General features: G+C 42.7%; 1 protein-coding gene across 1 annotated transcript; it reads left to right on the top strand.

Moving 5' to 3' along the window:
- Positions 1–701: 701 nt before the first annotated feature.
- Positions 702–27744, top strand: LOC139281523 (cathepsin E-like). The gene is made up of 10 exons (XM_070901691.1): positions 702–914; positions 4418–4500; positions 4981–5164; positions 14920–15037; positions 16128–16246; positions 17463–17662; positions 19331–19453; positions 24657–24789; positions 27336–27434; positions 27553–27744. The coding sequence occupies exons 1-10, from the start codon at positions 702–704 to the stop codon at positions 27742–27744; spliced, it is 1464 nt and encodes a 487-aa protein (XP_070757792.1).

The raw sequence follows: 27744 nt of genomic DNA, 5'->3' as shown, positions 1-27744 counted from the left end.
AGAATGAGAAATATTTATATCACGGTTTAGTGGCAGAATCTGAAATAACACGCAAATCAAACATTAGTTTATAAAATAAATCAAGCATGCAAGAGTAGTCATTGCATGTTTCAAAAAGCTTAGTTGCAAACAAGATATGAAACGATATTGGAGGTGCAGCAGGACAGGGTTTATGCACAATGAATTCTGCATTGGCTGACCTGGTCAGAAACCTTAGGGTCAACTAATTTAAATGCCAGTAGCAGGACACGCCTGAGAGTTTCACCAGGAGGAAGTCAGACACACAGATGGGGGTGATGGAAAATTTGGGAGGGGTGCAGTGCCAGGCTGCAATTCTGTATTTAAAGGGCGGTATGCAGTTAAAGGACTGAGCAGGCTCCTGGAAGAGAAATAGCTGATTGTAGTGTATTTGCTTCATGGGTTCTTTGCTTAAGAATTCTTGACTACGCATTCGCTGTAAAGAACTAGCTGGTTTATTAGCAAAGGTTTAACAACAAAGTGAACGCTACCAGTTCATCCACCAGGCTCTCAACAGACTACCTCACCTGATAACCTGAACTGATTTAATCGGGGTTTTATTGCATCTTGTGAACGTCATATGACTGGGTAAGCCACAAACCTAGGAGCATGCTCACAGGTGCATATATGACACTAGTGCATCCACTTTGGGCTCAAGACTGGAAAATTGGAATGTTTTCTAAATGTCAAGAGATTTAAGAACTGTGGCAGAGCAAAGGGATTTAGATGTCCATGTGGATAAATCACTAAAAATTAGTGCACAGATACAAAAAGTAATCAAAAAGATTAATGGAATGTTGGACTTTATCACAAGGGGCTTGGAATACAAAGTGGAGAAAGTTATTCTTCAGTTGTACAGAGCCTTGATTAGACTTCATCTCGAGTACTGCATTCAGGTTTGGATACCATACACCTTAGGAAGGATATACTGACTTTGGAGAGGGGTTACAGTGCAGATTCATCAGAATGATACTTTGCCTTAAAGGGCTAATGTATGAGGTACAGGTTGCATAAACTTGGCTTTAATTCCCTTGAGCTTAAAAGGTTGAGTGATCTAATTAAAATGATAAAGGGATTCAGTAGGGAATTTGATTACTTTTTGTACCCATGCAACAGCTTTTAGTGATTTGTGTATATGGGCACCAAAATCCCAATGCTCTTCCACAGTTCCTAGTCTCTCAAAATTTAGAAAATATTCTGATTTGTTGAATCCAAAGTGGATGATTTCACACTTTCCTACATTGAAATCTATCTGCCACTTTTTCCCACTCATTTAATCTATGAAACTAATTCCTCTGGTGGGGGAAATCTAGAACAAGAGGGCACAAACCTAAAATTAGAGGTAGGAGTGAAATCACGAAGCCCAGTTTCACACAAAGGTAGTTGAAAGCTAGAAAACGCTCCCTCAAAAGGATGTGAATACTGGATCAATTGAAATTTTCAAGACTAAGATCAATAGATTTTTATTAGGAAAAGGTATCAAGGGATATGGATCAAAGCTGGGTAAATGGAGTGGACATACAGATTAGCAATGATCTGATTGAATGGCGGAACAATCTCAAGAGGCAGAAGGCCTACTCCTGTTCCTATGTTCACTGGATCAGCATAGGTTACTCAGATGAGTAACAGGGCAGATAAGTGAATCACAGAGAAGAAAATGGGTATTCCCTGGCACAATAATCAAGAGTCAAGAGTTGCCTGTATTGCATAGCACCATGTCCTTTGTCCCCAGGAGCAAAGTCACTTGGCAAAGTTTTTGCTAGCACATTGAAATCTCATTTTGTCGGCCTTTGCTCCCTGTAACCTACCATTACTATTATCTATTTTACAACTCCTGAGTGACAGTGGCTGCAGCATCTGGAGACTGCAACAGTCAATTAACACAATGCATTCCTCCTGCAGAAGTCATCATCATCATAGGCAGTCCCTCGAAATCGAGGAAGACTTGCTTCCACTCTAACAGTGAGTTCTCAGGTGACTACAGTCCAATACGGGAATTACAGTCTCTGTCACAGGTGGGACAGACAGTCGTTGAAGGAAGGGTGGGTGGGTGGGGAATCTGGTTTGCCGCACGCTCCTTCTGCTATCTGCGCATGGTTTCTGCATGCTCTCGGCGACGAGACTTGAGGTGCTCAGTGCCCTCCTGGATGCTCTTCCTCCACTTAGGGTGTCTTGGGCCAAGGATTCCCAGGTGCCAGTGGGGATGTTGCACTTTATCAAGGAGGCTTTGAAGGATGCAGACGTAGAGAGCACACAATGCCAGGGAATGCCAGGCCCCAGGGGAGGTTGTGCCAATATCTGACATTTAACAGCTCATGAAGTGGAAGTAATTGTAACAATTAGCTTCAACTCTGGTCTGGCAATTGGGGGTGGAGATGTGCCAGTCTCTGTGCCTTCGGCAGGTTCATGAGGATGTATATCTTTTCTTATTTAATGTTTATTTATATTCTTCAATCTCAACAGCTATTACTTTCCTCAGAACAGATCCTGAAAAATAGCTGATTAAGGTAGAATGTTGCTCAAGTAGATCCAAGTTAATAGTATTTTTTTATCCTCCAGAAGCTGCAAATCAGGAGACAGATAAGAAGGATCCTGAAGAGCATGGCCTTGCTGTCCCCTCTACCTCAGGCAACAATAGTGGTCATTCACCCACCCCATCATTCACCCTTTCCCTTGCACTTAGCGGCCCAGAGACACACACACTCGAGGGGGTACAGACAGTGTAGATGAGGAATTGATGTGTGGTGAGATAGAGAGCACAAGGAAGCCAGAAGATGGAAATATGGAAATGGCGCCTGACATAGTTGAATGGAGGCAGAAGACATATCAAACCCTGAATGCAGAGCAAATGAATGATGATCTCAAGAGTCCTGCCATGAAGAGAAGGATGGTAGAAGGCCATCTGACACATATGGAGTTCCGTGGCCTCTCCCAAGATGTGCGGCACATGATTGGAATAGCAGTGGAGTACCACCCTGCTGTGCACCAACATCCAAGAGTCTTTCAACTCATTGTTGGACAGCCTGGAGAAAGTGGCAATTTCAAACTTTCCCCTGCATCATGAGAGATCCAGGCAAGTCAGTCAACTCGACGCAAAAGTAGTGAATGAAGGATTGCAGGTCTTGTGGGACCATCTGGAAAAGTCAATGTCAATCAGTATATAGAGCAGCATCTCAGAGGAAGTAAAGGATATTCATGAGATCCATTCTCCCATTGATTGCTGGCAATCATTATCTTGTTCCTAGTAGCAGTGAGGAAGCTGACTGTGTGCCCCAGGGGCTGCTTACCCTCATAGAGGAGCATTCCATCAGGTCCTCGTAGAAACCATCATCTGCCAAGGAGCCAATGACAAAGATTCAGCCTATCCTGTGGCTATCCCAGAAATTGGGGGACCTGAGAGAAGGGCCACCTCCATCCCTAGAGGTTCATAATATTTTTCAGCAGCAGTCTACATCTCAGATTTCTGAACCTCAGGTGGCACATAGAAGAAATGTTAGAAGAGGCAGAGAAAATCTCTTGTGGTCGCTAGGGGTGTGCACGGCGACAAAACCAAATAATGTTTCTGTAAATAGTTGCAATATATCACTGGAGTATTTGATGTAAGGACTCTTGGTGTTTTGTTCTCATGTATGACAATGTGCAGCATTGTGCTGATGAGGTGCAAAATTAGGATGTGATGGTTAGCTATGAATAGCATAGATTTTACTTAGACCATAGAGAGGATGGCAAGAGGAGGCAGACTGTTGATGGGTATGAAGTGGGATTCCCATTGGGAAACCCATTATGCAGCCCTCAAATACTGGCTCAGTAATTCTCTTGGAGAACAATACTTTCCAAGGTAATTGTAGAATTTAGGGCTTCCCGCGTATAATAGAAAGAAAATTCCAATAATTGGAACTTGGTTCAGTTGGTAGCACTCTCGTCCGAGTTGGTAGGTTGCGGGTTTAAATCCCACTCCGGGGCCTTGAGTTTATAATCAGTGAGCCAGCATTTCTTAGCAGCCTCAACACATGGGTAATTAGTAAATACATTGTCAGAAGAAACCGTACTGTAAGAATAACAACATGAGACTGGATGTAAGAAAGTGCAGGACAAGGATTTTAAAGATGGACTGATTAAAAAAAAGACTGGATAAATCTAAGAAACCCAAGTTTGTTATATTGCTGCTATTACCTATACTTTTCATTCAAACTGGGATTCATATATTATTCAATGTTTTTTGGCTTGAAAATAACAAATCGGAATTTTTTTTCTTATAGGTGCTTCTTTTTTCAAGAGCATATTTTATATTCCAAAAGTACTAACCTTATCTGCTATAAGTAAAACCAATCTATTTCACAGAATGTATATATTTAGAAAGAGTACAATCTAAATGACTGCATTTTAACTTTTTCTTTAGAGCGTTGAACTCTTAGACAAGTATTCCGGGCTTGTCACTTTAAAGAAAGTATTTGATCCTGATGTCTTTTCAAATTTTGTTTTGTAAAAAATAGGGTTGGTTCTGCAGCAATATTAGTGACGGTCACGCTATGAAGAGTGAAATGTTATTTTGATTATTTTTGTTTGTTTAAAATTTTCTTAAAATATTAGCTATCATTAGTGAAAGGCAGTAGGCAATCTGGTAGGTCAATGCACTAAATTCCTTATACACATGTTCATGTGGTGATTACCCCATATGCTGATTTCCTTACCAGCTAGGTAATGAGAGTGAGCGAATAATGGGAAAGCGTTAACTATGGCTACGCTTGCCAAGATATATGGACACAAATACCCCCCCACCCCCCCGCAAGTAAGGGTGTGTAGTGTGAGAAGCTCTAAAAGGGAGAATAATAAGTGGTAATTGAAAGTTCTAAATTGGGAGCATTTTAATATAAGTGAAAAACAAACCTGCATGTAGTGATCTGTAATTCTGCATTTGTTCAAGTGTGATGTATTTAATTGAAAATGTTATGTATATTACAGGATTCCTTTGATCCGTTTCAAGACAATAAGAAATGCTCTGAGAGAACGCCAAGAACTCGAAGAATTTCTAGTACAGCACAATACAGATGCACTTATCCGCAACTACAGTAGCTGTTATCCTTCTGAACTTTTAATGGTTCATGATGTTGGTGTCACTTCTGAGCACTTATCAAATTATATGGATGTAAGTTATCATTAACATATATTGGGGATTAAAAAAACCGTAAATGTTGACCAAAAACAGAAAGCGCTGGAAAGAGAAAAATTAAACATTCTGTATGGACAGCCTTTATCAGAACTCAGGGCAATTAAATTTCCCAGAAGGGGCCCTAAAACAGACATAGGCCCCTCATCAATATATATGCACCTGTGAGTATGCTCACAAGTTTAAAAGAGTTGTAGAGCTAGTTGTAGAGCTGGTGAACAAGGGGGCACTTGTTTGAAAGTGTTTGGAGAGTTCCCCCCCCTCCCCCCTTTAATCAGGGGGCACTTGATTTAATGTTTTATTTTGTTCACAACAAAGGAGTTGGAGAACTGTTGCTTTGTGAGTGGCTTAGCCAGTCATGTGATGTTCACAAGGTTCAAAAAAAAATTTGTTTGGTTTAGATCATCCACGATGAGTTATGCAGTTGTGTGAGCCGAGTGGATGAACTGGTAATGTGTAGTGTGATTGTTAAACCTTTGTTAATAATCCAACTCATTCTTAATAGCAATGTGTTGCTATGAATTCTTAAGCAAAGAATCCATGAAGTAAATACATGACAATATGCAAGAAGTCGAACACCTGATTTAGGTGGCCACCCTAGATGCCTGAAAAATGGCCTGATCCAAAATCAGGTCAGACAACTTTAAAGCACCCTTGAAGCACAGGACATTGATCCCTGACATTGGCCCTTGTTGCTCCTTTTTTTACGTACATAAAACCATTTATTCCCTTCCCACCCCCCACTCATAAATCTCCATCTTCAGTTATTTCCACTGGTTAGTGGTATATTAACTTAGCGTATTTCCTATTACAGGGTAATGCAAAAGCAAAATCTTTCTTCTACAGAGCATTGTGTAATTTTGGTTTGGTCTATTTAAAAAATGTCAAGTCTTTGCAGTTTTTTGTGGTTTGTCAGCAGTAATTGTGCAAATATAAAGTTAGTCCAAGTCTGTACTTTTCCTGCTCACATTGCCACAGCAAAAAGTATAAGAAGGACACTATGCAGTCGTTAATATTCTCTTGGCGCGGTTGAGTTTGATAATGCAAGGTTAGCTCATTTAAATATTTCTGTTGCACTCCACCCAGTACATAATATGTAAGGAGCACCATGGGGCTCAGGGGCTGAAATGTCTGGTGTGGATGAGTTGCTGCCTGCCTTTAAAGTGCCACAGCTTTTTAAGCTTTGGTATACAAAGATCTATTTGTTGAATTGCTTTCTAGAGGCTAAACAAATCAATGATGCGTAGCCTAATTGTAAGAGACATAGATTAGAAATACTATTTTTTATCTATTTGGCCTCCCCTTCAACGCTTGTTATTCAATGCCTTCATAGGCGTTCCGATTGCAGTATGGGGTTGCACCTCAATTCAGAATTTTCATTAAAATCTTATATCTATAAATAATAAGTTAAGGAGATAATAAAATAAAGAAGTTAATAAACAAGAAATAAGGCTAATTAGCTGCAAATTAATCTGAAATCAAGCTAAATCCAAGTATCTAAATATAATCTGGATCTCAAGTAATTGTATTATATCTAGAACTAAAATAAAACTAATTAAAAAAAAAAGTAGAAATGGCAGTGCAGGTTGTGTATCAGGATTGTAATATGTGGAATTTGTGGACAGTGAGACTATCCCGGATTGTCACATATGCAGTAAGTGTCTCTGGCTCCGAACCCTCTGGCTCAGAATCTTTGAGCTAGAGTGCAAGTTAAAGATACTCTGACAGTGGTGCAAAGGTAAAGAATATCTTGGAGGAACTTGGAAAGGGAGGGGGAAGGTCCAGTTGTCATGGTCCATGTTGAGACCAATGACATAGGGAAAAAAAGAGAGGAGGTCTTGCTTAGGAAATATCAGAAGTTAGGAACTAAATTAAAAAAAACAGGAACTCACAGATGGTAATCTCTGGATTACTACCCGTGCCACATGCTAAGTGGCATAGGGATAGGCAGACTAGGAAGGTGAATACGTGGCTGAAGGTCTGGTGTGGGAGGGAGGGTTCCATTTCATGGGACACTGGCAGAGGAAGGAGCTGTTTTGTTGAACCAGAATGAGACCAGTGTTTTAGTAGAAAGGATAAGTAGGGCTGTTAATAGGATTTTAAACTAGTGAGACGAGGGGAGTGATCTGGTGAAAATGACATAAGCTGAAGACAAAAAAAAAAATAGGAGATGAGAGTAAAGATCAGACAAAGGTAAGGGACAAGGGTACAGGTAACATTAATGGTCAGGGAACAACTATAGTTATAATAGAGGTAGAAAAGGACTGTTTGATAATAAAGTAATTGGAACAACTATTAAAACTATTAAAGACTAATTAAACTGCCTCTACAGCAATATACACAGCATCCAAAATAAAATGGGGGAGCTGGATGCAATAATCTGTAGTGAGGAACCAGATGTAGTAGGAATAACTGAAACATGGCTACATAAAGAACCGGACTGGTAACTAAATATTGTAGGTTATAGCATCAGAAAGGATAGGGAAGAAAGCGGGGGCAGGGGGCTGGGGGAGCTGTATTAATTAGAGCTGGCTACAAAACAGAAAACAGAGAGTAGGGATTAATGGTAGTTACTCAGATTAGCAAGTGATGGGAAGTGGTGTTCCACAGGGATTGGTGCTGGGATCACTGATGTTCCCCTCTTTCATAAACGATTTGGACTGGGGAATTGGAAGCACAATTTCTAAATTTGCGGATGACACCAATTTGCGTAGTGTTAATACAGAGGAGGACTGCGACAAAATACAGGAAGACATTAATAAACTTGCAGAATGCATGTGTAATTGGCAAATGAACCTCAATGTAGATATTTGTAAGGTCGTACATTTTGGTAGGAAAAATAAGGAGGCCACATACTCCTCGGAAAATGAGTGTCTAAATGGGATAGAGCAGCAGAGGGATCAGGGGTACAGATACACAAATGACTAAAAGTAGCGACGCAGGTTAATGCCATAAAAAAAGCAAACAAAGCACTGGAGTTCATTTCTAGAGGGATAGAAATTAAAAGCCAAACAGCTACGTTAAACTTTTATAGAACCTTGGTTAGACCACTCTTGGAGTTCTGTGAACAGTTCTCCATATTATAAAAAAGATATAGAGGCACTGAGAAGGTGCAAAAAAGATTTACTAGAACGATACTAAAACTGAGAGGTTGTACTTATCAGGAAAGATTGAACAGACATGAGCTCTTTTCTCTAGAAAAGAGAAGACTGAAGGGTGATCTGTTGGAGGACTTTAAGATTATGAAAGGGCTTGATAGGGTAGACGTAGAGAAGATATTTCCACTTGCGTGTGAGACTAGAACTAGGGGCCATAAATACAAGATAGTCATGAATAAATCCAATGGAGAATTCAAGAGAAACTTCTTTACCCAGAGAGTGGTCAGAATCTGGAACTCGCTACCACAAGTAGTTGAGGCGAATAGCATGGATGTATTTTAGGGCAAGCACATGATGGAGAAAGGAATTGAAGGATATGTTGATGGGGTTAGATGAAGAAGGGTGGGAGAAGGCTCGTGTGGAGCATAAACACCGGCATGGATCTGTTGGGCTGAATGGCCTGTTTCTGTGCTGTAAATACTTTGTAAATACAATTAGTAACCTTAACTAGCTTTGTGCATAACCGATGTACAGGCTACTCGTGCATGAAGCATGTCACACTTACACTGTAGCGTGTTGAGTGCACTGGAGGCAAAATGAGTTCCAGGCCTTCATGCTCAAAGCTGTAATTTGGACGCTGCATTGAGTTACCAGCCTCTATAACTCTGGAGCCTGTAACAGTGGTGTGAGATCTCCTCAGGAAGGCTGTCTTATATCACCTGGACTTGACATCCAAAGAAATTGCTGCAAAGTTTGATGGCAGATTTGTCTAGATGTCATAGCTCTGAACACCTGACTAATGAGGTACATTGTGAAAATCAATCAAAAGTGAAATGACCTTACTCATTCATAAAGAAAAAGGTAGATTCAATAAGATCATGGCTGACCTTCAACCTCAACTCCACTTTCCCGCATGATCCCCATATCCCTTGATTTCCCTAGAGTCCAAAGTAAAGTTTTATTATTTAGTTGCAGACCAATATTTTTCGAATCATTCCTATGCAGTTTTTGGACCCAGCTTATTTTTAATATGAGGTTTAATAGGAGACTGCTTTGAACCACTTTTATAACTAGGTTAGTAGATACCAGGATAGGCTCACCTGGCAATAGGATTAGCAGTATCTGGGTGTTGTCAGCTAAACCCTTTAGAGTCTGAAATAAACCTGAGACATGAACTCTGGCAATGTTAGTGTTATGTATTTAATCCTTTCTAACCTGCATGACACCTGACCACCAGAGGGTCCACCTGTTAAGAGTCCCAAGAGATCCCAGCATCCCTTGGATGCACAGTATATAAGCAGGTCACCCACGAGGTACCTGCACTCTGGAGTCTTATTAAAGGAACTAAGGTCACACTTGCTCATTACACACAGTACTCAGTTTCACCCTTTATTATGAGTGTACCAATTGGCGATGAGGTAACAAACAATCACGCAAAAATGCAAAAAACAGTCTGCATCCTGGAGAAGTTCTCAGGAGGGGACGATTGGGAGGCCTTTGTGCAGAGACTCGACCAATACTTCGTGGCCAATGAGCTGGAAGGGGACGAGAATGCTACCAATCGAAGGGCGATCCTCCTAACTGTCTGTGGGGCAACAACCCATGACCTCATGAAGAATCTTCTGGCCCCGGCAAAACCAACAGAGAAATCCTACGAAGAATTGTGTACGCTGGTCTGGGAGCACCTAAATCCTAAAGAAAGCATTTTGATGGCGAGATATCAGTTCTACATGTGTCAACAATCGGAGGGCCAGGAAGTGGCGAGCTATGTTGCTGAACTAAGGCGCCTCGCAGGACATTGTGAGTTTGAGGGATTCCTAGAATAAATGCTTAGAGACTTTTTTGTACTGGGCATTGGACATGTGACAATCCTTCGCAAACTGTTGACTGTAGAATCTCAGTAAAGCCATAACGATAGCGCAGGCATTTATGTCCACCAGCGACAACATCAAGCAGATTTCGCAGAATAAAGAAGTTTCGGCCAATACTGTGCATAGAGTAATGTCGGTCTCGAGCAGAAATGTACATGGCAGAACGTACATGGCGGCTGCTGTGGCCCGACCTCAGATAACCCAGAGATCGCCATCAATCGTTAAAGCGAGGCAGTTAACACCCTGTTGGCGCTGCGGAGGTGATCATCGGCCCCATCAACGCCACTTTAAGCACTATGCGTGCAATGGTTGCAGAACAATGGGACACCTCCAACAAATGTGCAGGCGAGCTGCAAACCACCACGTTGCAGAGGAAGATCGATCTACAGTGGATCAGGCTGAATTGGAGACGTACTGAGGAGGCAGAAGTAAACGGGGTGCACATGTTCACTACGAAATGTCCACCAATAATTTGAAAGTTGAACTGAACGGTATTCCAGTATCTATGGAGCTGGACACAGGCGCAAGTCAGTCCATAATGAGTAAAAAGACCTTCGACAGGCTGTGGGGCAAAAAGGCACACAGGCCCAAGCTCAGCCCCATTCACACCAAATTAAGGACTTACACCAAGGAACTAATTCCTGAAATTGGCAGTGCAGAAGTCAAAGTCTCCTATGACGGAGCAGTACACAAACTCCCGCTATGGATTGTACAGAGGATAGCTCCACGTTGTTTGGCAGAAGCTGGCTGGGAAAAATCCACTGGAACTGGTACGACATCCGAGCGCTTTCGTCCGTCGATGACGCCTCATGTACCCAGGTTCTGAGCAAATTCCCATTGTTGTTCAGGCCAGGCATCGGAAGCTTCTCGGGTGTGAAAGTGCAGATCCATTTGGTTCCCGGTACGCAACCCATCCACCACAAGGCTCAGGCGGTACTATACATGATACGTGAAAAAGTGGAAATTGAGTTGGACAGGCTGCAACGTGAAGGCATCATCACGCTGGTGGAATTCAACGACTGGGCCAGTCCGATTGTCCCAGTACTTAAGGAGGACGGCACGGTTAGAATTTGTGGGGACTATAAAGTAACGATTAACCGTTTTTCGCTGCAGGACCAGTACCCGCTACCCAAGGCAGACGACCTATTTGCGACCCTGGCTGGAGGGAAGACGTTCACCAAGCTGGACCTGACCTCGGCCTACATGATGAAGGAGCTGGATGAGTCTTCGAAAGGCCTCACCTGCATCAACACGCACAAAGGTCTGTTTATCTACAACCGGTGCCCATTCGGGATTCGGTCGGCTGCGGCGATCTGCCAGCGTACATGGCGAGCCTGCTAAAGTCGGTTCCTTGCACAGTGGTCTTCCAGGACGACATATTGGTTACATGGAGCACTTGAATCTGGAGTAGGTTCTTAGTCGGTTGGATCGCGTGGGGCTCAGGTTGAAACGCTCAAAATGTGTTTTCCTGGCACAGGACGTCGAGTTCTTGGGAAGGAGAGTTGCAGCAGACGGCATCAGACCCACCGACGCCAAGACGGAGGCCATCAAGAACGCGCCGCGACCACAGAACGTGACGGAGCTGCGGTCGTTCCTGGGACTCCTTAACTATTTCGGTAATTTCCTACCTGGGTTAAGCACCCTTCTAGAACCCCTACATGCGCGAAGGAGATGACTGGGTATGGGGGAATTCACATGAGGCTGCCTTTAAGAAAGCCAGAAATCTGTTGTGTTCTAACAAACTGCTTGTCTTGTATAACCCCTGTAAACGATTCGTGCTAGCTTGCGATGCGTCATCATACGGGGTCGGGTGTGTGTTACAACAGGCTAATGAATCAGGGATTTTGCCACCGGTCGTTTATGCGTCCAGGAGTTTGTCCAAGGCCGAAAGGCCCTACAGCATGGCTGAAAAAGAGGCTCTGGCGTGCATTTACGGGGTAAAAAAAATGCACCAGTACTTATTTGGCCTCAAGTTTGAGCTTGAAACTGACTGCAAGCCGTTCATTTCGCTGTTCTCTGAGAGCAAAGGGATTAATACCAATGCTTCTGCCCGCATCCAAAGATGGGCGCTCACGCTGTCGGCATACAACTATGTAATCCGCCACAAACCGGGCACAGGGAACTGTGCTGATGCTCTGTCGGCTGCCATTGCCCACCACCGGGATGGAAATGGCACAGCCAGCGGACTTGTTCATGGTCATGGAGGCATTCGAGAACGAAAAGTCCCCCGTTATGGCCCGCCAGATCAGGACCTGGACCAGCCAGGATCCTTTACTGTCCTTGGTAAAAAACTGTGTCCTCCATGGGAGCTGGTCTGGTGTCCCAGTGGAGATGTAGGAGCCGATTAAGCTACAGACGCAAAGACGAGTTGTCCCTGCAGGTGGACTGTCTATTGTGGGGCAATCGCGTGGTCTTGCCCAAGAAAGGCAGAGATACGTTCATATGTGAACTGCACAGCACCCACCCAGGCATCGTAATGATGAAAGCCATAGCCAGATCCCATGACTTAGAGTCATGCGTGTGCCAGTGCAACACTTGCTCTCAGCTGAGCAATGCATCCAGAGAGGCACCACTAAATTTGTGGTCGTGGCCCTCCAAACCGAGGTCGAGGATCCATGTAGACTATGCGGGCCCATTTCTAGGTAAAATGTTTTTGGTTGTCTTAGACGCTTACTCAAAATGGATTGAATGTGCAATAATGTCTATAAGCACGTCCACGGCCACCATTGAAAGCCTACGAGCCATGTTTGCCATGCACATCTTGCCTGATGTCCTAGTCAGCGACAATGGGCCGTGCTTCATCAGTGCTGAATTCAAGGAATTCATGACCTGCAACGGGATCAAACACGTCACATCTGCCCCGTTCAAGCCCGCATCCAACAGCCAGGCAGAATGGGCAGTTCAGACCATCAAGCAAAGCTTGAAACGCGTGTCGGAAGGCTCCCTGCAGACCCGGTTGTCCCGAGTGCTGCTCAGCAACCGCACCAGACCCCACTCACTCATCGGGTTCCCCCAGCCGAGCTGCTCTTGAAAAGGGCGCTTAAAACAAGGCTCTCTCTTGTCCACCCTGATCTGCATGATGACGTGGAAGGCAAGCGGCATCAACAAAGTGTGTACCGTGACCACGCAAATTTGTCACGCGATATTGAGGTCAATGACCCTATGTTTGTACTCAATTATGGACATGGTCCCAAATGACTTGTTGGCACGGTCACAGCCAAAGAGAGGAGTAGGGTCTTTCAGGTCAAATTGGCCAATGGACAAACGCACAGAAAACATTTGGACCAAATCAAATTGCGGTTCACCAACAGCTACGAACAATCCGAAGAGGACACCACCAACTTTGACCCTCCAACACACACACAAGTGGCAACTGACATCATTGTTGACCACAAAACCGAACTCATCATCCCCAGCAGCCCGGCAAGGCCGGCTGCCCAGCAGCCCAGTGAAGAACTAACCAACTCACCCACACCCGCATTTGTACCGAGACGATCGACAAGGGAGCGTAAAGCCCCAGATCGTCTCACCTTGTAAATAAGTGTACTGATGACTTCACGGGGGAGTGATCTTATGTATTTAACCCTTTGTAACCTGCATGACACCTGACCACCAGACGGCCCACCTGTTGGAGTCCCAAGGGATCCCAGCATCCCTTGGGTGCACAGTATATAAGCAGGTCACCCACGAGATACCTACACTCTGGAATCTTATTAAAGGAGCTAAGGTCACACTTGCTCATTGTACACAGTACTCAGTTTCACCCTTTATTATGAGTGTATCAGTTAGAATCAAGATGTATGCTGAGTTCATGACCGTGGTCTAATAATATATGCTTGCTAAGTCTATAGCTCAAAATGACAATTTGATTTGGTCCAAATGTTTTCTGTGCATTTGTCCAATGGCCAATTTGAATTGAAACACCCTACTCCCCTCTTTGGCTGTGACCATGCCAGCAAGCCATTTGGGACCATGTCCATAATTGAGCACAAACACAGGATCGTTGATCTCAATATCGCGTGACAAATTTGCGCGGTCATGGTACACACTTTGTTGTTGCCGCTTGACCTCCACGTAATCATGGAGATCAGGGTAGACAAGAGAGAGCCTTGTTTTAAGCGCCCTTTTCATGAGCGGCTTGGCTGGGGGGACCCCGGTGGAAAGCACCCAGGACAGATTGAGGGAAGGGTGTGCCTTCTTGCTATTAATTGAATGATAAGGAAAGAAAATCCTTGTTGCGAGGAAGGAAATCCAAAGCAATTCAGTGCGCCATTTGAATTGTTTAGTGAAAAGGAGCTTGGAAGTTAATTCCTCTAGAACTGGCAATCTTCAGGACAGCAAGGTTTACTGAATAATAGTATCCACGTTGCCATTTGAATGCATGAGTCTGGCATTTGGCAAAATCCCAGCACATACTGTTTTCACAACACTCCAGTTTGGTAGTACCCTCTGCCTGTACAGTTTTCATGAACAGTGTACCTGCTGAAACATTTCTAACAAAAACATTTTATGATTTGAATCAGTTTAGTAAGCAAGTGACTTGGTGTATTATGTGAGTCTCATCCCACTTGGGTTTCGCACCAGGCATAGTATAAATCCAGTGGGTTGGAACAGAGAGAACAGCAGGAAGTTTGGGAGAGCCACTTCTGGAAGCAGCTCAGTAGCATCCATCAAAAGATTTTTTAGATTTTTGCCAAACTTACTTTACTGTAAATGTTTTAAATGTTGCCGTGGTTTAGTTTTTATTATGTTTTTGAACACCTAGGCCCAATATTATGGAGAGATTAAAATTGGAACTCCACCGCAGACATTTACTGTTGTGTTTGACACTGGCTCGTCTAATCTCTGGGTGCCTTCAGCCTACTGCATCAGCGAGGCATGCAGTGAGTAAAACCAAAGTTACAACGATTCATATTCTATCAGATAAAATGATTTTAAATGGAAATATAGAGTTGCCATGGGGCTGATGGGGGCTGCAGCCCTAGACCCATCAAAAAACATAGGCCCACCAAATAAATGTAGGAAAAAAATATAAAGCCTCCCAAATAGGCTGAATATATAATAAGAGAGGAACTATGTATAGGAATCCAGTATTGCAAAGTTACCAGAACCAGAATATATACCTACTTGATACAGAATATATGCTTTCATTGTTGAAGATACTGGCTGGCCTATATTTTCATACTCAGAATCAGAAACGTAATGTAGTGAACATGAACAAACATAGCTCAAGGCCCATTTGGATCAGTTTGCCCCAGGCCCCTCAGGCCTTAATCCGTCCCTGAGAGTTGCAGTGTGTTTCTGGTATAACCATCACACTATAAACAAGTGATTTCAAACAAGTGGAACAACATACAGCAAACCTACATTTTCTTTGATTATTATAGAAACAAATCTGGATTCTGGGTGGTCATTCTGGAGCCACTCTGAGCATTGTTTGCCAACCTACAAATTCCACTTTCATGGATACGTCACATGCTATTGCTTATAAGATTATTTTTTTTGGTGGAATTTCCCTTCTTTGTTCCTGGTTAGGAACGGGAACATGAGCAGGCCATTCAGCCCCACGAGCCTGCTCCACCACGCTGATCTGTGTCTTAATTCCATCTACCTGCTTTGGTTCTGTAACCCTTAATACCGTTGCCTAACAAAAAATCTATCAATCTCAGTTTTTAAATTTTCAGTTGAGAATCTGGGTTCGGAGAGTTCATATTATGCATGTGAATAAAAGCATAATGTCCATATACATCCATTTTTTAGCAGCAGTCACTGGATAATGGTCAACGGTGATAGCCCTGTCTGTGTTTCCCCCCCTCTTAGCTCTAGGCACTGAGGCTAATTGTAATGTCTCAGCTGCTGCCCTGGCTAAGATCAGCTGACTGGCCAATGACATCATCAACTAGGTAGCAATCCATAGTCTTATAGAATGAAAATGCTAATCTATCCATTATAATGTTTCTCGTTTTTTTATAGAACCACATCAGCGCTTCCAATCATTTTTCTCATCATCATATTCTCCCAGAGGAAACTCTTTTGCCATACGATACGGCACTGGGCAACTTGTAGGAGTAGTGGGTAAAGATAAAGTCACAGTAAGTTTGATTAAAACCATTATCAACTTGTACAGAACTCAGTAATTGAGACAGGAGATGAGCATGGGTTGAGTGGGCCCTGTATATGGATATTAACAGGGTGACCCAAATGGACTGAGTGTCTTTTCTTATTCATCTTACTTTATCCTCCTCAATTGATAAAACCTCTAAACTGGAGAATGTGGACAGTTAGATCATTGAAATGTATCTCTACCGTGCTTTCATTACTGTACTTTCCTTTAATAAATGATAAATGTCATGGTTGTCATTTTAAGTCAAAATGGTTTTTATATAATGTGTCATAACCCTAAATAATACATGAACCTTTGAACCATTGCAAAAAGCCCTTATACAGGTAATTAGAAGGGACTATTGATTGAAGATAAAATGTTCTTGCTTCTGGAGTTCTTGCCGAAGCATGAATGAGCTGCTCAATACTATAATGCTTCAAACATGCTCAGTGTTGCACTGCATGCCAGTAAGAAAATTAACCTAATTAAACTGGTACACTGGATCAGTGATATTTCATGGCAATGGACATCTCCATGAGTTCCATGAAATCTCACTAATGTACTTTTTCTGCTGTTTTTTCCCTCTTCACTCAACTTTCCTTTATTTATTACGTTTACTTTTTCTATTCTTCTTTGTTTTTCTGATATATGCTTTCCTTCCTCTTGCTTGTCATAACTCCGTCTACTGTCCTTACTTTTTCATCATAGTTAATCTATTTTTTGTTCAATTAATTGTTTCTGAGACCAGTGTACTTTGGGGTCTGTTCAACACAGATAGATTGTGACATTGCCGTAGATACTTGTTGCTACTCACACAGTTGCTCTGTGTAGAGTCTGAACATTATTCTGCATATCAGCTCAGAAATGTATGAAAGCCAATGGAATCAACACCAAGACGGCATTTTGCATCAACGTCACTAAAGTATCTTTTTTAAAATAATTTTTTAGTTACTTCAAACTACTGTACAGACACAGTGGTATGCAAGCTATGAGTATCTTAATCAATGTTTTTTCAGACTTCAACAATACATCCTTAAAAGCATATATTATATCAAATTAAAATGTAAATTTCATATTACAAACATGGTTGGAAGGTAAAAATGCCAGAGTTTTCATGGCTCAGATCATCACAAAGCCAGCAGTTGGATTTCAGTCTTCTAACTGCCTGACACATATCTACTGTTCTTCCTCTTCATTCTTTACAGATTGGAAACATTACTATACAAGGACAAGAATTTGGTGAATCTGTCTACGAGCCAGGTTCGACATTTACTCTAGCACATTTTGATGGTATTTTAGGTCTAGGATATCCTTCTTTAGCTGAAGGTGGAGCCATTCCAGTGTTCGACAGAATGATGCATCAGGGTCTGTTGGAAGAACCTATATTTTCTGTCCTAATAAACAGGTTTGTTTTACAGCATCTCCATGTTATATACAACAAAATAGCGTTTATAATGCAATTATTTATACCTCAAAGAAGATAAGTACAAATTATATAAACTACCAAATTGCTCATGGTTAGTTGATGAATGTGTTTATTTAAAAAAAAGATAGCAAGTGTTGGGAGAAATACTTCAGAAATTCATTCTACAGAGCCACCTATTGGCCAGAGCCTGCGACTACACTATGACAATTGATACTGCAAAATTGAAAGGGAAATCTCGAATCTCCCATAATAGGCCATTGTGGCATGCTGCTACTGGGAGATCAGTATCATTGCTAATGCTTACATCTGCAGAAACTTTTCAGGATAAAATGAATAGAAACAAAATTTTGGTAAGTCTGTCAATTTAAAAGTCTGTCAATTTTAAGGTTGCCATCATTAAAAAGACTTGGGTCCCGAACTTGGTGGACTCACCGCCCAATGCCGCCCTCTGCCGTCGAGTTTTCTGGGCGGTCTCCCCTCAGAGCGAGTTTGGTGGAGGCCTCCCCCTGTCGGGTAGGGAAGACCGCTGGGAACCGCCCACTGACGTTCGCTAGCGCGTAATGCGTGTAAGTGTCCTCCCGCCCGCCGAGATGCCAGTTCGATCCGGGTGGGAGTCCACTGCAGCAGGGGGAAGGACCACCATGTGGAGGCAGGTCTAACCTCAACCATAAGTATGAAGACCTTCAAAAAAAGGTTAGTAAACTTCTCTTTCTTTTTTTCCCTGCGATTCAGGTGGACAGGGTCCCCTGAAGGTTTTCCAGTGTTTTTTTTGGAAAATTTTTAATTTTATATGCTCCCCCCCCTCCCTGGGCCCGACTCAATCCTTGGCGGTACTTTACCGAGGATTGCATTTGCCGCCGAGATTGGGAGCTCCCACCCGCTGCCGCCTACATTTGTTTTTTTGCCGTCGGGCAGTTTTTCCAGGACTTTTCCATGAAACTCCCGCCCAAAGTACTGTCAGGTATCTCAGCGGTCCTTTGGGCAGCACATAGGCAGAACTTAGATGGAATATAGTCACATGCAGGCAATACTACCATCACCTGTGCCTCAAGATCCTGAAGTTGCAGACAAACAGCCAGAAGAGGAAGCAATGCAACATAATCGGAATGACAATGATATGTTCAAACTGCTAGACACTTGTATTGGGCTCTTTGCAAGGGAACAAATTGTGAGCCTGTGATGTTGAACAATGATATTTTTCTCACAGGAAACTTAATAGCGCTAAATAATTGTAACGGCATCTTTTTTGTGGCAACTGCAATATATTTCCTTTGTCCTAGGCCAGTGCTTCTCAAAATTGAAACCTTAAATTTCCACATTGGCAAGTTGTGTTTCCACAAACCAATTTAATCTTCTTTGCCGGTAGTGGTAATAGCACAAATGGTGCACACGAAAGGCAATCACACCATTAATCTTAATTATTTATTAATTAATTAATTATTAATTAAAAATTTAAACTAAATAATTGTGTAATGACGCACACATTTGAGAGGGACCGCAATTGAAATGAAAATAATGTAAGCACAAGTTTCTGAAACACATATATAATACAAGTGTGAGTCATACTAATATAGTCATTCTGTAGTTTTAGTTTTGATATAAAGCATTTTTTTGATTTGTACGCTAACTACATTTTAATTTTTCTAGAGAAGCAGATAGTGAAAATGGTGGTGAATTGTTATTTGGAGGTATCGACCATACACGCTACACAGGCCCAATTAACTGGGTCAGTGTCTCGCAAAAGGGTTACTGGCAAATAGAACTGCAAAAGTAAGTAGTGAAAGCACAGTACCATAAAGAATATGTAAACTCCTCTTCGATGAACTACAGTGTGGACAGTGTGAAATTTTTGTTTGGTTGATGCATGTTGTTACTATTCAGAAACTGCCAGAATCTTTATTATTAATGAAGGGCATTTAACCTTCTTAATCAATAAAATTATCCGAATTTAAGATTTTTTATGTAATCATAAATCAGAAAGGAACAGTGAACCCTCGTTAGACCAGTCCAGTAGCTTTCAGTACATCTTTCTTGATGGCAAATGGAATAGATGCTCTGATATGTTATTAAGAATAATGTTAACTTTAATATTAATATTTACAAGAGCTAGAGATTTATTTTGAATAATCAGCACCTCTGAAAATCCGATGAAGTGAAAGAATGGGAAACCAAAAGCTAAATATGAGTTAAAGCACAAATTGAAGATTTTTTTTTGCACAGAAGTTTGGGTATGTCGACCACTATAGCAAGATAAATCTAATGAGTACCATTTCCTTAAGTAAAACTATATGCAATTGTAAATGTCTTCAATTTTATTCATCCTGAATGAAGAATGGATGATACAAAGTGATTAAAAAAATGTCTGGTGGTGCTACTAATCCACGGAGTTGTGTGTCTCATTTGCTCTTATCTTTAAAAAATATATTTTTTAATATCTCAGAATTGGTCAACCACCACAGTCTGGATTTTAGCCCCGAGACGCGTTCCTTGCGGGTTGTTTTGAGCTCGGCAAACGCGGAAGAACGGGTTTCCCTGCAGTTTTTACCTTTTTGTCGGTTACCTGCCCACAGGCAGCCTGATTGACAGGCTAGAGGCCGGTCAGGCAGGAAGCCTACAACACAAGGCCTCAGCCGAGGATAGATCTAGTTGTGGGGGGTGGTGTGGGAACGCGGGGTATGGCATTAGAGATTGTGGGGGTTGGTCCTAATCGCTGGGAGAGGGTCGCAAGAACACAAGAAATAGGAGCAGGAGTAGGCCATTTGACTCCTCGAGCCTGCTCCGCCATTTAATAAGATCATGGCTGAACTGATCATGGACTCAGTTCCATTTTCCTACCCGCTCCCCATTACCCTTTATTCCCTTATCGCTCAAAAATCTGTCCATCTCCGCCTTAAATATATTCAAAGACTCAGCCACCACAGCTCTCTGGGGCAGTGAATTCCACAGATTTACAACCCTCTGAGAAAATAAATTCCTTCTCATCTCATTTTTAAATGGGCGGCCCCTTATTCTGAGACTATGCCCCCTAGTTTTAGTTTCTCCCATGAGTGGAAATATCCTCTCTGCATCCACCTTGTCGAGCCCCCTCATTATCTTATATGTTTCGATAAGATTACCTCTCATTCTTCTGAATTCTAATGTGCATAGGCCCAACCTATCTTCATAAGTCAACTCCCTCATCTCCAGAATCAACCTAGTGAACCTTCTCTAAACAGTCTCCAATGCAAGTATATTCTTTCTTAAATATGGAGACCAAAACTACACGCAGTACTCCAGGTGTGGCCTCACCAATACCATGTACAGTTGTAGCAGGACTTCTCTGCTTTTATACTCTATCCCCCTTGCAATAAAGGTCAACATTCCATTTGGCTTCCTGATTACTTGTGTACCTACATACTAACTTTTTGTGTTTCATGTACAAGGACCCCCCGGTCCCTCTGCACTTTGCAATTTTTTTTCCATTTAAATTATAATCTGCTTTTCTATTTTTTCTGCCAAAGTGGATAACCTCACATTTTCCTACATTATACTCCATCTGCCAAATTTTTACCCATTCACTTAGCCTGTCTATATCCCTTTGCAGATTTTTTGTGTCCTCCTCACAATTTGCTTTCCCACCCATCTTTGTGCCATCAGCAAACTTGGTTACATTACACTTGGTCCCTTCATCCAAGTCATTAATATAGATTGTAAATAGTTGAGACCCCAGCACCAATCCCTGTGGCACCTCACTACTTACTGTTTGCCAACTGGAAAATGACATAAGAATATAAGAAATAGGAGCAGGAGTAGGCCATACGACTCTTCGAGCTTGCTCCGCCTTTTAATACGATCATGGCTGATCCGATCATGGACTCAGGTCCACTTCCCTGCCCGCTCCCCATAACCCCTTATCCCCTTATCATTTAAGAAACTGTCTATTTCTATCTTAAATTTATTCAATGTCCCAGCTTCCACAGCTCTCTGAGGCAACGAATTCCACAGATCCACTACCCTCTGAGAGAATAAATTTCTCCTCATCTCAGTTTTAAATGGGCAGCCCCTTATTCTGAGATCATGCCCCCTAGTTTTAGTTTCAGATTGAGTGGAAATATCCTCTCTGCATCCACCTTGTCAAGCCCCTCATAATCTTATACGTTTCAATAAGATCACCTCTCATTCTTCTGAATACTAATGAGTAGAGGCCCAACCTACTCAACCTTTCCTCATAAGTCAACTCCCTCATTTCCGGAATCAACCTTGTGAACCTTCTCTGAACTGCCTCCAAAGCATGTATATCCTTTTGTAAATATGGAAACCAAAACTGCACGCAGTATTCCAGGTGTGGCCTCACCAATACCCTGTACAACTGTAGCAAGACTTCCCTGCTTTTATACTCCATCTCCTTTGCAATAAAGGCCAAGATTCCATTGCCTTCCTGATCACTTGCTGTACCTGCATACTAACCTTTTGTGTTTCATGCACAAGTACAAGCGCAGGCAGCGGAAGGAGCGTGCGGCAAACCAGGTTCCCTGCCCACCCTTTCCCTCAACGATTATCTGTCCCACCTGTGACAGAGACTGTGGTTCTCGTATTGGACTGTACAGCCACCTAAGAACTCATGCTAAAAGTAGGACTGTCTATGATGACCCCCAGGTCCCGCTGTACTGCAGCACTTTGCAATCTTTCTCCATTTAAATAACTTTCTCTTTGATTTTTTTCTGCCAAAGTGCATGACCTCACACTTTCCAAAATTATACTCCATCTGCCAAATTTTTGCCCACTTACTTAGCCTGTTAATTACCTTTTGCAGATTTTTTGTGTCCTCCTCACACATTGCTTTTCCTCCCATCTTTGTATCGTCAGAAAACTTGGCTACGTTACACTCGGTCCCTTCCTCCAAGTCATTAATATAGATTGTAAATAGCTGGGGTCCCAGCACTGATCCCTGCGGCACGCCACTGGTTACTGATTGCCAACCCGAGAATGAACCATTTATCACGACTTTCTGTTTTCTATCCGTTAGCCAATCCGCTATCCATGCTAATATATTACCCCCAAACCTGAGAACTTTTATCTTGTGCAGTAACCTTTAATGTGGCACCATGGCAAATGCCTTCTGGAAGTCCAAATACACCACATCCACTGGTTCCCCTTTATCCACCCTGTTCGTTACATCCTCAAAGAGTTCTAGAAAATTTGTCAAACATGACTTCCCCTTCTTAAATCCATGCTGACTCTGTCTGACCGAATTTTGCTTTTCCAAATGTCCTGTTACTGCTTCATTAATAATGGACTCCAACATCTTCCCAACTACAGATGTTAGGCTAACTGGTCTATAGTTTCCTGCTTTTTGTCTACCTCCTTTTTTAATAAGGGCGTTACATTTGCAGTTATCCAATCTACTGGGACCTCCCCAGAATCCAGGGAATTTTGGTAAATTACAACCAATGCATCCACAATCCCTACCGCTACTTCTCTTAAGACCCTAGGATGCAAATCATCAGGTCCAGGGTACTTGCCCACTTTTAATCCCATTATTTTACCGAGTACTACTTCTTTAGTGACAGTGATTGTATTAAGTTCCGCCATCCCTATAGCCCCTTGATTATCTCCTATTGGTCCGATGCTGGTCAGGGAGGGGTCTGATGGTGATCGGGGAGGGATCCGATTGGGGGTGGGGGGGAGAGAGGGGACAGGGTCCGATGGCGGTTGGGGAGTATCCAATGGTGTGAGGGGAGGGGTCCAATGGTGGGGGGGGGGCAGTTCCGCTAGTGATCAGGCGGAGGGATCCAATGGTGGGAGGGCGGTCCAATCCAATGGCGGTCGGGGGGTATCCAAAGATGGTTGGGGTGGGATCCAGTGGTGGAAGGGGGGTTCTTATAGTAGTCAGGCGGAGGGATCCGATGGCAACCAGGGGAGGCATCCAATAGTGGTTGGGAGGGGGGCAATGGCGGTCCGGGGGGAGGGGTTCGATGGCAGTCGGGGGGTAGATTGTGGGGGAGAATCGGGGGATGGATCAGGGGGGAGGGGATCGGGTGGGGTCCGGGGGGAGGGGATCGGGTGGGGTCCGATGGCGGTCAGGAAGGGGTCCGATGGTGGTTGGGGGAAGAGGGATGCAGTGGTCGTTTGGGGGAGAGGAATGCAGTGGCGGTTGGGGGGGAGGGGTGCAATGGTGGTTGCGGGGGAGGGGAGAGGGGAAGAAGTGCGATGGTAGTCAGAGGGGTAGTCCGATGGCGGTCAGGGGTGAGGGGTCTGATGGCGGTCGGAGGATGAGGGGTCCGATGGTGGTCGGGGAGGGTCCGATGGCGGTCGGGGGGGGGGGGTGAGGGGCCTGATGGCGGTCGGGGGTGAGGGGTCCAATGGCAGTCGGGGTGCGATGTCCGATGGTGGTCGGTTGAGGGAAGAAGCCGATGGTGGTTGCAGGGATTAGACGGACTGCGGGATGGGGGGCTCTGATGGTGAGGGGGGAGCAGACAGATAGTGGGTAGCTTGTTGTGTCTGGAGGAAACATTTCTGCTCCTCCTAGTTCACAAGCAATGTCGTAAAGGCACGTACTCATGGATTCAGCCTTTCTTCCCTCTTTTCACTGCCAGGTTTCCCGTGGTTTGGGAAACCCAGCTGACACGAGTTAAAATAGAATTATTTTAAATTGAAGGCAGCCGGCCTCATTTTAATATTTAAATGACCAACCCGCCTCCCGCGAGTGGATTGGTCACCTGTCCCTCGTTCCACCTCTGTTAAAACCAGAAATGGATGGGTTCGAGGTGGGTTGGGTTCCTGGTTCAGATTTTTTGTATTTTAACTCCCAAAGACGGGTTGATTGGGGTCGAGTCAGAGGCTAAGAGTCAGCCCTATGATTCACATCAGTATCAATTTGGAATCTGAAATCAAGATCTGCATCTGAAATATCTGCCATGTTGAATGAATAAAGATCTATGTGCTGTGCTTATAATTCAGGGATAACTTACATTGTGCAATGCTTTCTATCCAGTATAACATCTCAAAACACTGTCATCTGTCGCAATGGGTGTCCTGCAATAATTGACACTGGAACCTCTCTGATAGCCGGTCCCTTCTTGGCAATAAGAAAAATGTTTCAGGAACTGGAGTTTGGCATGGGAGAGGTATGAATTTTAACTTGCTACTTGTTGAACTGATCATAGCTATTTAATGTTTATAAGACTTAAGAATGAATAGTTTCATGCTGAATTCTAACTATTCGTGCAATTCAATACAAATCTTAAGAAAAATGTGGCATTCATCAATAGAGAAGTTACCACATTTTTAAGTATTATAGAAATAACACTTAAACATTTATCTGTATTTTATTAAAATGAGACATTGAAACATTTTGCAGATCTAAAAATAGATTTCTGGTGACACTAATTATGAAATTATTTATTACTTCTGGGATTATGGTTCTTGCATACTTAATATAATAACTGTGGCATCTCCATGAATCTACTGATTGAAGTACAATCAAAATTGTTCATCAGTTTTCTGAGTTTATTAGTCAAATTCAATAAAATACTCGAATACATACCAGGTTACTATGACATGCCAAATATTGATAGAAATGTCAATATTGGCTTTCCTAATGTGTTTGCTATTTTAATCTAGTACAACTTTGAAACCCAGTACTTTTTGGTGTTTGCCATTCGACAATTGCACTAAATGGACAATATCAACTATTTCCTTCCATTGAAGTTCCTACTGTTAGTAGAATGTATTAAAGATTTAATGATATGTACTAATATTTTGATACTAATATTTTGGTACATAATCTATCGACATTAGGATTAAAAATGATAGTTAAAAAAACAGCTAGTTCATTGAGTCTGTCCTATCCTGGCACAGTTAAACTTTTTCACCCCATTCCTTCCCACCCACGTAGCCACACAATCTCCTAGGAGCAGAGAAAAAAGAATTGGGCCAATTTAGGAAAAATCTCTGGGAAATACCTCTCTGATCCCTGAAGGTGATCAAACAAGCTCCAGGAGACTATGGTGACTGGTTCACACAACCCCCAGTGACCCATCTACCTTCCATATGTAGATATGCTCACCACTCTTAGGAACTTGTCCAGTGCTTACAGCGAATTGGCATTCACTACATGTGCCAGCACCTTATTCCAGAGGTCAATGATTCTCTGCAAAAAGTATCTCCTCGCATTTGACCTAGTTCTATTGTTACATAATTAATACTTGTATTACCCTAATCCATCTAGTTTGAATAGCCTATCCACTTGGACTAAGTTTAATTCTTTAATTATTTTAAAGCTCTCCATCAAATCTTCTTGAAATCTAGACTTTTCTGAGGTAAAATTCCCCAGTACTCAGCCTGTCATGGTAACTGAAGACCCTCAAACAAGCCTCCCTGAAAAAGTGCAACATCCCCACCGACACCTGGGAATCCCTGGCCCAAGACCGCGGAAAGTGGGGGCGAAACATCTGGGAAGGCGCCTAACACCTTGAGTCTCTTCGCCGGGAGCACGCGGAAGCCAAGCGCAAACAGCGGAAGGAGCGCACAATAACCCAAGCACCCCACCCACCCGTCCCTTCAACCACTGTCTGCTCCACATATGACAGAGACTGTAGGTCCTGCATTGGACTCATCAGTCGCCTGAGAACTCATATTAGTGTGGAAGCAAGTCATCCTCGACTCCGAGGGACTGCCTAAGAGAGAATGGCCCTCCTCTGAATATTTTCCAGGACCTCTCTATGTTCCACCATGTGTGGCCTGACCAAGGATTTATATGGAGAAAGAATAGTATTTCTTGTCTTATATTTAATTGTTCTGGCAATAAACCCTACTTGTTTTTACAACAACCTTTGCGGCACTGATTATCGACCTTCAATGACTCATGGATTATAACCCGAGGTCCTTCTCCCACTCAGCTGCCTTGAGCACACAACCCTACATGTGCTTGGTGTTGTCCCTACACAAGTATGGTCTATTCCATTGTATCTAGATCTGCTTGCCATCTATTTTTTACACACTCACCTCTATGTCATCCATGAACGTACGGAAAGTTCTCTTTCCATCTTCATCCAGATTATGGATAAAGATGATGAAGATCAATAGTCCTAACACCGATTTATGCTGGACTCCTCTAGTGACTGGTCCCCATACAGAACCACTACCAGTAAGAAATACTTTCTGTTTACAGGAATGCACCCAGTTCCTTATCCAACCCAAAATCTGCCCACCAATTCCACAGAAGTCAACCTCATTTAGTAGCCTTTTGTGTGCAACCTTGCCAAAGGCCTTTTTAAAATCAAGATACACAATGTCGACCTGGCTCCCAACATCCACCAACTTTGTAACCTCAAAAAATTCAACTAAGTTGGTGAGATATGAAATGTTTTTTCAATAGCCGCACCGACATTCCCTAATAACCCTTCTCTGTCAAGGTGATTGCACAGTATATTTCTAATGATTCCTTCCAACAACTTGGGTATAACCAAAGTCGTGTTATTTTGAGCACCATGGGGTGAATACGATCATGGCCAGCAGCCCGATCTGTTTTGAGATCAATAATTCTAGCCAGGATTATATCTGCATCTACTTTAGTACTTTGGAAAAGATATAGACGGAGAAAACCTAGATCTTAAGCAAAGTCATTTAAACAGAGAATCCTTTCATCCATAACCTGTTTCTTAATTGCCAGTATACGATAGATTGCGAAAAAATACCCGTGCTGCCCAGTGTGACTTTCACTATTGGAGGGGTGGAATATATCTTGGAAGCAGAAGACTATATTAAAAAGGTACCCTTTTCAATGGGATTCATTCACATTTTATTTTTATTATAAAATATTATAAATACATTTCATCTTATTTCTTGTAAAGTTTTCAATATGACTTTTTGTTCTTTTATTACACAAGTTTCATCGAGAACACTCAATGTGTGCATATGGATTCCAGGCAATTGAGATATATTCTTCTAATGGACCTCTTTGGATTCTGGGAGATGTTTTTCTTGCAAAATTCTACACCATTTTTGACCGGGGAAATGATAGAGTGGGATTTGCTAAATCTCGTCATATATTGGACAGTCGTGAGGTCACAGAAGACTGA

This window comes from Pristiophorus japonicus, chromosome 15 (assembly GCF_044704955.1).
Source record: "Pristiophorus japonicus isolate sPriJap1 chromosome 15, sPriJap1.hap1, whole genome shotgun sequence".
In the NCBI taxonomy this organism is placed as follows: Eukaryota; Metazoa; Chordata; class Chondrichthyes; family Pristiophoridae; genus Pristiophorus; species Pristiophorus japonicus.
Note: the sequence above shows the minus strand (reverse complement) of the source record. Positions and strands in the feature narration are given on the sequence as shown.